The 14,118-nt window shown below is 38.4% G+C and overlaps 1 protein-coding gene across 1 annotated transcript in view; it reads right to left on the reverse strand.

The window, feature by feature from the left end:
- Positions 1-14,118, reverse strand: part of PAK2 (p21 (RAC1) activated kinase 2) — a 94,334-nt gene that overhangs the window by 39,536 nt on the left and 40,680 nt on the right. Inside the window, exon 2 of the mRNA XM_044670008.1 lies at positions 4,247-4,457. Coding sequence (XP_044525943.1) covers positions 4,247-4,433 — 187 coding nt within the window. The 5' untranslated portion in view covers positions 4,434-4,457. The remainder of the gene's footprint in view (positions 1-4,246; positions 4,458-14,118) is intronic.

Raw genomic sequence — 14,118 nt, forward strand, 5'->3', positions numbered from 1 at the left:
TTATTCTTCTGGTTGCTATAATAGTGAATATTATAGTAGTGTATAGAGTTCACTACAGAGAATTATACATAGCATTTCTCCACCTAGTAATACAGATACTTAGATCTTATTTATGCCCTTAAAGAGTCAAGCTTAAAAGACTATGAGTTTTCTTTCTTTTCCCTCTGTTTCTTATTTACCTTTTCATCATCTTTCTCTTGATATCTGAGGTTGAGTGTCAAACTTTCCAATTAGTCCCGGTCTCTTTTGTGCAAAAACTTGGAATTCTTCAATTTTGTTGAATGCCCATACTTTCCCCTGAAAGTATATGGTTAGTTTCGCTGGGTAGTTGATCCGTGGTTGCAGGCCCAGCTCTCTTGCCTTTCTGAATATTGTATTCCAAGCCTTGCGTTCTTTTAGTGTTGAGGCTGCCAGATCCTGTGTGATCCTTATTGGTGCTCCTTGATATTTGAATTGTCTCTTTCTGGCTTCTTGTAAGATTTTTTCTTTGACTCGAAAGCTCTTCAATTTCGCTATTATATTTCTGGGTGTTGACTTTTCTGGGTCCAGTTTAGAGGGTGTTCTATGGATCCTTTCAATGTCTATATTGCCCTCTTGTTGTAGAACTTCAGGGCAATTTTGCTGAATAATTTCTTTGAGTATGGAGTCCATGTTTTTATTAATTTCTGCCTTTTCTGGAATACCAATGATTCTCAAGTTATCTCTTCTAGACCGGTTTTCTTGGTCTGTCACTCTCTCCTTGAGATATTTCATGTTTCCTTCTATTTTATCAGTCTTTTGACTTTGTTTTATTTGTTCTTGTTGTCTTGAGAGATCATTGGTTTCTAAATGTTCGATTCTAGCCTTTAAGGACTGGTTTTCGGCTTTAATGTTTTGGTTTTCGGCTTTAATGTTTTGGTTTTCCTTTTCAATCTGGTCATTTTTGGTCTTCAGTTGTCTTGTCTCACTTTCCAATTGCGAAATTCTGCCTTTTAAACTGTTATTTTCTTGCCAGATTTCTTCCATCTTCCTTAGCATTTCATTTTTAAACTCTTCCATAACTTGTGACCAGCTTTCATTTTTTTGGGGAGGTTTGGATTTTTGTTTTCCCTCCTCTGTTGTCTGGATTTTCTCTGTGTAGAAGTTGTCCAGTGTTCCAGAGTTTCTCTTGATGGTCTTTTTCTTCTGGATTTCCTTATTGCTGGCCATTGTTAGCCCCGCCCCTTTTCCGCTTTGTCTTTGCACTCCGGGTCTGCCTGGGCCTTGCAAGCTTGGGGGGGGGGGGGGCTCTGGTCTCCTTGTCCTCAGGGTCAGGCCTCCTGGTAGTTCTCGGTCTGCCCCTCTGCCCGAGGCTCCTTCAGCAGTCTTTGGGGCTGCTTCCACAGCCACGCTCAGGTCTGCACCGGGTCCTCACTGGAGGTCCAAGCCTGGGCTGGAGATCGTTATTCAAGCCTAGGGCACTGCCTTTGCCTGCGCTGCTGCTCTTAGGGCCCTGCCTTCACCCCCGCAGAAGGTAGTGAAAGTCTGTGGGCTGGAGATCTTTATTTGCCCCTGAGGCGATGCCTTCAGAGCTTGGGAAAGGCCGAGTTTTAGGGGCCTTTGTCCCGCCCCAGGAGGTGCCTTCACCCACGTGGGCGCTCAGGGAGAGTCCCAGCCACCTGGGGTCCCTCGTCTTGCAGCGCACAGGTACGGGCTCAGGGGCTGCCAGTGATTTTCTGGTTGTCCCAGTCCTGTTTACCCGCTTGTGCGGTGTGGGGGGTGGGGGAGGGGCTTCTTCCTCTCGTGTTTTAGTGTGAACTGTTTCACCCCTTTAAAGTGTGGAAATGGCCCGATTCTGCGTACCTTCAATGCTGCGCCCTGTTGTGGGGTTCCTTCGTTCCTCTGGACTCGTTTTTATTTCCCCTTGAGGGGTTCTGTGTGGTTCGGTCAGGAGAGATCGAGCAGCTGCTCCTTACTCTGCCGCCATCTTAACCGGAAGTCTCCTCCTACCACTCCACTTATTCTTAAAGTATGGGGAGGTCTGAGATCTAGTGTACGAAAGTGGGTGATGAATAAGAATCGAGAGTGACTGCCCCCTAGGCAGTCCTAAGCAAAGCTTTAGCTGTAATTGGTACACATAAAGTGGGAGGAAAGCCAGGAAGTGATGAAGGGAAAGGTCTTTATAAATTGCAAGAGCCTCCTGTGAAGAGGGTCTTTTCCCCTTCAACTTGATCCTGGAGGAGCTCTGGCTGAGGACTGAAGACTGCTTTCCCTTAGAACTACCATGTGGGAAAGTCAAAATGGCTAACTCCTTAGCTTTCCTGGAGGTACTAGCCTCTGGAGGGGCCCCTCATCTAGAAGGAGGCCTTGTGGCTAAAACCCTTGTTAACTGACCTTTTAGCTCTCTGGCTGGGGCTTCTGGAGCCCTGTCAGAGTAAAGCCAGGACTTGAGCACATAGTCTAGCACATTAAATTAGATCTCTTACTCTGCCTTCTTTATGATTTTCTTACTTTCACTCTTTCTCTATTTTATAAATAAATTGCTAAAAATCACTTGGAATTAATTAATTAATTTCCTGGCAACCATACTCTTATATACTCAGTCCAACCATAATTTTTTTTACCTTTTACAAAGGGGCAATAAAATAAAGCAGCAAAGGTTTAGAGAGTATACTATAGTTGGGTGTCAAATACTTTAAATGATGAGAAGAGCAAAGAAGTTGAGAAACCAGTAACCTGAAAAAAGCACTGCAGAACATGAGATCCAATCCTTTCTCATGTTCTACTAATCAAGGATGTCAGAAAAGATGACATTTCTGTGAGATATGGTATGTATTTATTCCTTTATCTATTCTGTGTGTGGTATATATGGTATGTTATTTCAGTTATGACAAAAAAGTGAGAGAAAGCATTCATAATTAAAGAGTAGTTTACCAAAATAGTTTGATTCAAATATTGTAGTCAACCCACTTAACTCTTTTAGCTCTTAATATTGCTATCACTAATATTTAACATTTAATCCATATGTGGTCTTATAGTGTTAATCAACTATTTCATTATGCATATGAGCCCCTAAAGAAATCATAAAGTTTTTAAATGAAAGACAATTTATACTTAACAAATGTCTGCAAGCATTAGATATGCAGTACACATTTATTGCCCTATTCTTTATTTATTTTATATTTCTTATATATCCTTGATTATGCCAAGGAAAATAATGCCTTCAATAAGGAATTTCAATAAGTTCCATTCTTTTTCCTCCTTCCCATCCAAGACCAAATGGGTAAGGGGAAGAGAAGTGAAAAGAAAGTGTCCAATGTCACTCACGTCACACTGATGTAAAGTAAAGAAGACTTCTATTTGCCACCCAGATATACACATCTCTAAATCATGCAGTCATGCTTCACTGAATGGCTAACAAAGTACACCAACTTAGAACTATTGTCCAGGACAATATGGTACTGGAAAGCAGGTGGTAGCCGAGTTTTGCATCTCCCCATGCCTTCAAGTATGCAGGCTAAGTGCTTACTAGAAACCTAAACCTATGTGTCTTTCCCATTTTCTACTCCTTTTCTTCCCAGCTTATCCATTTATGCCTGTCCAGGCCTGTGATCTAGCTTCTTCCTCTGTCCTTGTTCTAATCTGGTCTAAGTTTATGATGGTGAAGCCAATTCATACCTGTTCTTTTAAACATAAATTTCTTCTGTGACAATCCAAAATGAGAAACATTTTTGTCAAAGTCAAAACGCAAAGAACAAATAATTAAGTGAGAGAGAATGAAAAGGAAGGGAGACTGTGCATGCTTCAGTCTGTTCTGTTTGGTCTGCAATCCTTTCTCTAATCTGTAACTTCCAATTTTCCAAATACTGAGCACCTAACACACACTTTACAAACTAACCTTTACAATCTCCTGAATTTTCATAAGGATTACCAGGAGTAGACTTTTAACAGTTCTCTTTAACTTGTCAGGTACATGCCTATTAATTATTGTCCTAGTTTCTGTACTGGAAGAATACCAAACCAGAAATATATAGTATTATTGTACATTACATGATATTATTAAGTAAAGTAACAGGAGCAACTTAAGCTTAAGATTGTGTTTCTATTGCTGCATAGGACAAACAGTTAAAAATAAACTCATACATGGGCCTCATACATGAGTATAACTTACTTTTATCTTTTTTTATTCTTACCATAAAATAAAGCAAAATGAGGGTCAATGGGTCTCAAATACACTATATAATAAGCCACTAATACTTATACTCACCCCTTCACCACAGAATCTTACCTTTCTCAGTGCCTGAAAATATGGAGATGATTTTATGCCTAGGCTTTCTTTCCTCTGGAACAGATGGCAAAGGTTTCAAACTATGGTTAGCTGACAAAGGGTCTTTGCCTCCAGTGCTAAAAATGGTACTGCTCATTCGAACAGGAGGTGCTGGTGGCTTGTCTTCCAGTTCTCCGTTATCAGACATGATTCAGAATGATTATACAAAAACCTGAAATAAAACAAAAATGCACAAATACTGTCAGAAAGAACAACTTTGAGAAATAAGCAGATTTCTTTCTAGTAAGAAATAGAATCTCTTCTTAAGGAAAGGCTACCAATTTGTTAAAAATATATTTTCCACAGAAAATCTCAAGAGTTTGAAAGAGTATCAGAAAGCATCCAGTCTAACCCATATCTGGGGGAAAAAAATCCATTCTTCAAATCACTAGACACATGACCAACCTATATTTGAAGACCTCTACTAAGGAAGAACCCAATCCATTTTGCTTTTAGATAGCTCAAATTATTGGGGGAAAAGGTTGTTTGTTTTTTTTTACATTAGGCTTAAATATTTAATTCCAATCCATTACATCCAATTCTGCCTTCTAGGGGGCCAAGCAGGATAAGTAGGACAAGTCTAATCCTTCCAGGTGATGCCCATTAAAGACAATTATTTTGTTCCTCACTCTCTTCCTATGCCCCACTCCCCAATTTTTTCCTTTTCTACATTGAACATCTTCATTTCCTTTAATGAGATATCTAGATGGTATAGTAGGGCAGTTAGGTGGCACAGTGGATAGAGTGCCAGGTCTGGAGTCAGCAAGACTCATCTTTCCAAGTTCGGATTTGGCTTCAGACACTTCCTAGCTATGTGACCCTGGGCAAGTCATTTAACCCTTTTTGTCTCAGTTTTCTCATCTGTAAAATGAGCTGAAGAAGAAATTGGAAAAACACTCCAGTATCTTTGCTGACAAAACCACAAATGGGGTCATAAAGAGCCAGACATAACTGAACTACAGAAGGCATAGTAGATAAGAGTGTAGAACATGAGTAGGGAAGGCCTGAGTTCAAATCTTTCCTCAGACACTTGTCACTGTGAATCCCAGGGCCAGTCACTTAACCTCAGTTAAGTTAGGCCTCAGATCCCTAATCTACAAAACAGGGACAATTAACAACACCTACCTTTACTATAAGGATCAGATAAATTAATATTTGTAAAGCACTTTGCAAAGCTTAAAACACTATGTAAATGTTAGCTATTATTAAGAATTTAATCATCTTTATACAGCAAAAGCTCAAGACCCTTCAGCAAATTTATTGCCCATCTCAGGAAATACTTATCTTAAAATAAGCATCAGCATTAAAAAAAAAAAAAACAACTTTCATGGTCTTAGGAGATTAATGTTAATGGAAACTGGTTCTGTGGCATTCCTTTTCTTTGATACATGAGAACATCAAAAATCAAAAGTTAGCCACAAACTTAGCAATGAGTTTTTCTCAAAGTTTTAAAAATCAGCTCTTTGGTTTTCCCAGAGACACAATCAACTAACCAATAAACATTTAGCATTTAGATACCAACTATGTGCCATGCACTGTGCTAGCTGTTAGAAGATTAAAAAAAAAAAAAAAAAAAAAAAAAACAGGAGATCCTGGATTCAAATACTTCCTAGCAGGGAAAGTAATAAATGTTGGAGGGGATGTGGCAAAATTGGGACATTAATGCATGGCTGGTGGAGTTGTGAACTGATCCAACCATTCTGGATGGCAATTTGGAACTATGCCCAAAGGGCTTTAAAAGACTGCCTGCCCTTTGATCCAGCCATACCATGGCTATACATACGTGTACAAAAATATTTATAGCCGCGCTCTTTGTGGTGGTAAGAATCTGGAAAGCAAAGGTATGCCCTTCTATTGGTGAATGGCTGAACAAATTATGGTATCTGCTCGTGATAGAATACTATTGTGCTCAAAGGAATAATAAACTGGAGGAATTCCATGTGAACTGGAATGACCTCCAGGAATTGATGCAGAGTGAAAGGAGCAGAGCCAGGAGAACATTATACACAGAGACTGATACACTGTGGTAAAATCGAATGTAACAGACTTCTGTACTAGCAGCAATGCAATGACCCAGAACAACTCTGAGGGATTTATGGTAAAGAACACTACCCACATTCAGAGGAAGAACTGCAGGAGTGGAAACACAGAAGAAAAACAACTGCTTGAACACATGGGTTGATGCAGACATGATTGGGGAATGTAGACTCGAACCGACCACACCAATGCAACTATCAATAATATGGAAATAAGTCTTGATCGATGACACATATTAAAACCAGTGGAAATGCGCATCGGGAAGGGAGGGGTGAAGGGGAAAGTAAGAACATGAATCATGTAACCATGGAAAATTTTTCTAAAAAATAAACAAAAAATATTAAAAAAAACAAATACTTCTTAGGAGTGTGATCCTGGGCAAGTCACTTAACCTCCACTGTCTAGACATTACTGCTTTTCTAAGACAGAAGGTAAAAGAGTTTAAAAAAAAAAGAAAAATGAACAGTTCCTGTCTCAACGAGACATGTACATATAAGTATATATCAATATAAATAAAATAAACACAAGATAATTGGGATACAGGGAAGCACTAGAAGTTACAGGGTATTGGGAAAGGTCTCATGAAGGTTGAAGTGAACTTTGAAGGTAGAGGCACAGAAAGAATACATCCCAGACATAGTGTCCCTGGCAAGTTTACAAAATTCTATCATGCCTGTGTGTGTGTAATGTGTAAATGGAATTAGCTCACCTTCATTCATTCTTTAGCCACCAAGAATAATGTCACCCCACCCAACTTAGAATTAAGTGGGGAGGGGGAGATCTGTGACCCACACATGATAGTAAGTGACAAATCAAAAACAAGGTACTGCCCCTTGGGCAGTCCAAAACACTGTTGAGGCTGCCATTTGTCCACGTGAAACTGGAGGTGGACGCAGGAAGTGACGAAAACTGTTATCTTTTAAATATGATGGTAACTTCCTGTGAGGGGCTTTTGGTGCTTTGAACTTGGCAATGAAGGAGCTTGGGTAAGACCTCAGACTGCTTCCTTTTGAATTGTCATGTGGGTAAGTTAGGTTGACTCTCTCTTCCCTTGGTGTTTCTAGAGGCTCTACCCTCAAGGAGGCCTCTCTTCTTAGAGGCCTTGTGGCTAGAAGCCTTGTTTAATTCACCTCTGTCCCCCTCTGCTGGGGCCTCTGAAGCCTTCCTGGTTTGGGACTCTGGTCCAGGCCAGAGTTTCTATCTCTCAATTTCCCTACCTTCAACCTTCCTAATTGTAAACAAACCACCATAAAAGTCATCCTGACTTGGGTCTCTTTTTATTTTGGAATCGAGTAATCAATCCCTGGCGACCAAACTTTAAATATCCAGTCCAACCATAATCTTTCCCATTTTCCCCTTTTACAGCAAGAAGGAGGATAGGAATATTAGAATCAAAAATAACAATTAGAAAACTGGAAAACTAAGACTGTGATTTGAGGAAATTTAAGTTCAGAGGAGAAGAAAGAACTGAATGGAACTTCTATACAAATTCAAAAGAGGATTTCTAAGACCATTTAGGGGTTTTAGAGTCAGGTGATACAGTGTTGGACCTATAATCTAGAAAACTTGAATATGAGTCCTCTGTCATAACACTTATTAGCTGTATAACCATGGACATCACTTAACCTTTAATCTTAGTTCCATTTGTAAAATTAGGTTAATAAAAATACCTACTTCCTAGGGTTGCTGTGAGGATAAAATGAGCTAATATGTGTAAATTACTTTGCAAATATTAAAGTACTATATAAATGCTATCTATCATAATTACTTTTATTTGATGACACTAGCTCATTCTGAACCTGTCCTTATAAACACCTTGTACCAATGCAACCATTATACAATTTAGGTCTTAAAGAGTTGCTTAGGGCACTGCGAAGTTAAGTACTTTGCTCAGGGTCACACAAGAAGTATGTGACAAAGATGAAAGATACCCAACTCTTCCAGATTCTTAGGCTGGTTCCTCTATGCCATACTACCTTTTCTTTGGTCTTATAACATGTCTAATTTCATTCTAAGATTTGTAATGGTTCTTTTTTTCCTTCTTCCCAATTTTTCTTTAAATTTTCACTATAAATATAATAAATATGACTTTTCTTTTACTTGACTAGTTCTCCAATCAAATAAATTTATAAAGCACCTACTATGTATATTCAAGGCTGATAGAGACAAAAAAAAATTACATATTCCTTACTCGTTTGAGTTTAAATTCTACCAGGCAAATAATATGTACATAGATATATAATAATATAAAAAATAAAAATAAATTTCTTGGATTAGTAAAGCAGAAGGAAATGAAGGAGATGTAAGAGAGGGCAAAAGGAGATGGGGAAGAGAATCAAAAATCAATCTTGATCTGGATGATAAATCAGCAAGGGAGACAGAAGAGCAGTTAGGCTAATGAATTAGAAGATAGTGTTTAAAAAAAAAAAGCCCAGGGCATTTAGATGGCTCAATGGATTGACAGCCTGGCTGAGACAAGAGGTCTGGGATCAAATCTGGCATCAGATACATTTCCTGCATAAGTCACTTAACCCCCACTGACTAGCCCTTACCACTCTTCTGCTTTGGAACCAACAAAGTATTAATTCTAAGATGGAAAGTAAAGGTTAAAAAATAAAAAGCAATGCATGTCACTGTAAATAATTTTTTTTAAGTTTTCAACTTTAAGATTGAAGAATCTTTCACATTTTTCCTCTAGTAACTTAGATGACCTTAGTCTTCAGGCTTGTCAGTCTATCAATGAACCCTATAACCTTTTACTTGACTTCTACTGACAGTCTCAAATGATATTATGGGGTTGATAAATATGCAAAATCTTTAGGATGTCCCTTGTATAAATCCTGCATCTCAGCCAGATACATATGCAAGGAAATAAACAATACAGCCTGGATCTTAAATTTCCCTTTACCTAATTGTCACAAGATCCTTTCAATAAGTTTTTTAAAACTTAAAATGACAACAAAGTATTGCCTCCATTTCAAATCCTTTCATTTTCAGCCACTTTTCAGTGAAAAACAAGTGGGTGAAACAAAAAAGCCTGCCCAAAACACACTGTACTCATCTAATAAGCTCATTGTTCAACAGTGACAAGACTCAAACACAAACAATTCCCTGATTGTTTAGTGGAGGAGGCTAGGGATAGTTAAATATACAATAGCAGTGAAAAAAAGTAGTGCTAACAAGAACCAGTCAGCTCAAACTAGTGGAAATTATACTGTTGTACTGAATTTACTATATATCACTAGTGTTAAATAAAGCACTACAAGTACAATTTGAATATTACGGATATACACTAATTAAAAAGTAAATCACTTAAGATAATACAATCTTATCCCTTTTTAATAATCTGTTAAAAAATGGTATGATGAAAAAGATTAGAGTTATAGTCAAAAGTTGACCTAGGCACTGGTTTGGGCACTGATCAGTCAGTTGGTCATAGATCTTCTCTGGACCTCAGAGGCCTCATCTGTAAAATAAGAAGGTTGAGTCAGGAAGACCAGGGTTCAAATGTGGCCTCAGATACTGCCTGGCTATGTGACCCCGGGGAGGTCCCTTAATACCTTTTGCCTGGCTCTTGCCTTTCTGTCTTGAAGAGTTGTTACTAACAGAAAAAGAAAGGGTTTAAAAAAAGGTAGAATTAAATGATCTCCTCCAGCTCTAAATCTCTAATAAAAATTAGCTGCTTTCTACAGAACCTTAATATTCAAGGTATTAAATACATTAATACTTTATTTACCGAGTGACCAGACATCAAGTTCTAAGCCCAAAATTAAATGGGGAGGAGATGCCTCAGGAGAGATAAAAATAGTAAAGAAAAGAAACCTTAAAATGGCACTTTAAGAAGTAAATGATCAACCAGAAGGAAAGACTAATCACATTGAAAATCTCTCCCTTCGGAGTTGAACTCAAGTGCTACTTTCTTCACCATGGATCCTCTCTCTACACCTCCTTCTTTTCAACTCTCAGCATTAAGTGATCTTTCTCCCTCTTCAAATTTTTCATAGCACATTACCTTTGCAAGTATCACTTTCTCCTCTTTTGAATCTCAATTACTTGTATACATATAATTTCACTATGGTATATCCAAGAAACACGAATAGTCTACCAGCACTATGCCAGAAAAATGAACTCACTTCAATTTGAATTGTCTTAGACAAATTCTGAAGATCACCTGGCAAGATAAGGTATCCAGACACTGAGATCCTCTCTCAAGCTGAATTTCCAAGCATTCAAATTCTACTTACAGGGAGTGCAACTTCAATGGAATGGTCACATAGCCCAAATGCCAAAATGTGTATTTACCTTAAAAACTATTTAACAGAGAACTTGAACAAGGAAAGCACTCACATGGTAATCAGATGAAATGGTACAAGGATACTCTCAAGGTCTTTATTAGGAATTTTAGTATCAATTGTGAGACAGGAAGATACTGGCACAGGATGTCTGGCATTACATACCAGCATCAAAGAAGGCTTGGTGCTCTATGAGCAGTATTGCAGTAGCTCAAACAAAATGGGTACAAATCCAGGGACATCTCCATCACAAATATTCTCACAGACTACTTATGCTTGACCTGTGAGAGAGCCTTCCAAACTTGTACTAGACAGTCACAGTTGAACACACTGTGTACTCTGACCCCAACATCATGATGCCATTGGTCCTCTTTCAAACAAGGATAAACAATAACTTGTGTATATGTTCTTGTTTCCTTTTCTGCTTACAACTACAAAATATGTAGTACAGTCTAGACAAATCATTTCCAAAAGGGTGAGAAAATGCTAACAACCAAAGACTCAAAAAAGTCTTCCTGTGGGAGATGGTACCTAAGCTGGTACTTTAGTAAGATGCTAGAAATTATTATAAAAGATGGAGGGGTAGGGGATGTGAAGGTGTATTCCAAACCTGAAAGATCTCCTATCACCTATGCAAACATAAGGAAGAGAAAGAGAGATAGAATGTTATATAAGGAATTCCAGCTCTAAATCTACGAGTCTAAGAGCTTTTAAGGAAAAACTGCCTTCAAAGAAATCTAGATGGTCCCAAAATTCAACTTAATGAACTTTTTTACACATAGTTTTATATTTTCATATTTTTTTTTAATTTTAAACCCTTAACTTCCGTGTATTGACTTATAGGTGGAAGAGTGGTAAAGGTAGGCAATGGGGGTCAAGTGACTTGCCCAGGGTCACACAGCTGGGAAGTGTCTGAGGCCAGATTTGAACCTAGGACCTCCCGTCTCTAGGCCTGGCTCTCAATCCACTGAGCTACCCAGCTGCCCCATTACACATAGTTTTAAATAAACATAGTTTATAAAAGGACTGTGATAAATCATTAAATGTCAAAGATAGAAGTGACCTAGCCTATTCAGCTGAATGTAGATTAAAGTAATAACAAGCTCAGCTCCTTCATAGTCCAGATCTTTCCTAAAGACCTTAGGATTGCCTAATTATATATCTGGACAGCTAGGTGGTCCAGTGGATAGAGCACCAGGCCTACAAGTCAGAAGGACCTGAGCACAAATCTGGCTTCAGACACTTAATAGCTGTGTCACCCTGGGCAACTTACTCCACTTTCCACATCTATAAAATGTGCTGGAGAAAGAAATGGCAAACTAGCCCAATATTAGTCAAGAAAAACCTAAAAAGGGGCAGGAAGAGTTGGACATGACTGAAACAACTGAACACCAACAATAATTACACATCTGTCATCCTAGAGCCCAATGATACCTCCTCCAAGGTGGAGCAAATCAGGCTCTGACCTGACTAAGGGTCAGGGAAGACCTACCAGCCTCATCCTATTCTAGCCTTAGAAGTTGTCCTCTCCCCACTACACTCTGCTCCTCACATTCCACCTAAAGGCAACATATTCTTCCCCTGCCAGAGATGTTTCTGATCATGAATATGTGTTGAATAAATTTGTTTGCTTGACCTGCTTCCTGCCTCTGCAGTTCTAGCTGCTTCCTAAGTGCTTCAGAGAATTCCTCTTAACATACTGACTGAACCCCTGGCAGTGTCACATAGCTCCCCCTCCCCACAAAAGCAGAGCCAGTAGGAGGTAGGACAGAGAGAATATAAATACCATATTATATTGAAGTATAAAATGAGGCCTAATGAAGGGAAGAACATTGTCCAAAATTAAACACTAAGTAGTAAAGTCAGAACCAAAATCCCAAATTCATAAAATCAAAAAAAGCATAGGACCTCAGAGTCCTCCTAAAAAAGTTTTACTAATACCATGCTGAGAGTATGTTCTAAGTACTACTAAGCAGAATAAAAATTAAAGGCATGAGGCTTTGTCTTCAAAGAAAATAAAATTTGAGTTAATGATATAGCTACATATGTTCAAAATACTCAATATTCAGTAAGTCCTAGACTACAAATTCCCTTCTATTCTGCTTACTATCCCAGGCCTTTTTCCCTAATTCCCTACCAAGGCTAAATTCTGTGAGAAGTCTGTATATAATCACTACCTCAACTTCTTTTATCTCATTCTCTTCTAAATTATTTGTTCTCTGGTTTCTAACTTCATCATTCAATTGAGAACACTCTCCCAAATTCCCAACGATCTCAATAATGCCAAAAATTAACATCTTTTACCAGTCCTCATTCTTATTGACCTTTTATATAGTCTCTGATACTGTCTATTACCCTCTTCTCCTTGATACTTTCTCCTCTTTAAGTTTTCATGGCACTGTCCTTTTCTGGTTCTCCATCTCTCTGACCTCTCCTCAGTCTCCTTTGCTATATCTTCATCTAGGATCATTAAGCTTCGGTGTACCCCCAAAGCTCTCTGTCCTGGTCCCTTTTTTCCCCTCTGTGTTATCTTGCTTGGCAATCTCAGCAGCTCTCAATATTGATGACTTTCATACATATTTATCCAGCCCACCCCTTTCCTGCCCTCCAATCTTACATCTCCAACTACCTATTAGACATCATGAATTGAATGTACAAGAGATCTTAAACTTAACATGTTCAAAACAGAATTCATTATCTTTCCCTCAAAATCCTTCTTTCTTCCAAACTTCTTATTACTTTAAAAGGTACCACCATCCCTCCCTCAACTTAAAAGTCATTCCTGACCCCTCATTCTTATTTATTTTACATGCACAATCTGTTGCTAATTCTTGTTCATTCTATATTTAAAACATTTCTTGTATATACCCCATTTTAATACAAGTACTCATCACATCATGCCTAGACTACTGCAGTAGACTTCTAATTCATCTCCCAGCCTCAAGTATCTCACCATTTCAGTCCATCCTACATTTAGCAGCCAAAGTGATCTTAAGGTATAGACTGTCCATGTCACTCTACCCCCAATTCAATAAATTTCAGAGACTCCTTATCACCTTTAAGATTAACTACAAAAACCTTTAACCAGCTGGTTCCTTTCTATCTTTCCAGTCTCCTTTCATTTTGGTCCCTTCCACATATTCTACACTCCAGCCACACTAGCCTTCTTACTATTACTGGCACAGGACACTATCTCTCCTGGACTCCATGACCTTTTACTGGCTGCCCCCTATCTGCCCCACTATATATATCTCCCTCCCTATCTCTACCTACTGCCTTCTCCAAGACACAGCTCAAATTCTATCTCATTCTGAGTTATTTAGAATTTTCCTCAAGGGGGTGTGTGTTAAGTTTTTATAATCATGATGTCTGAATTATAATCTATAATGCAAGTTAATTTTTAACTCCTTTAGGAGTAATCTCAGGGGGGTAATGTATAATTCTCAGAAGAAAATGTATGTTTTATAATCTATAATGTAAAGTTTAAATTCTTTGAGAGTAATT

Source organism: Gracilinanus agilis, chromosome 3 (genome assembly GCF_016433145.1).
Source record: "Gracilinanus agilis isolate LMUSP501 chromosome 3, AgileGrace, whole genome shotgun sequence".
In the NCBI taxonomy this organism is placed as follows: Eukaryota; Metazoa; Chordata; class Mammalia; order Didelphimorphia; family Didelphidae; genus Gracilinanus; species Gracilinanus agilis.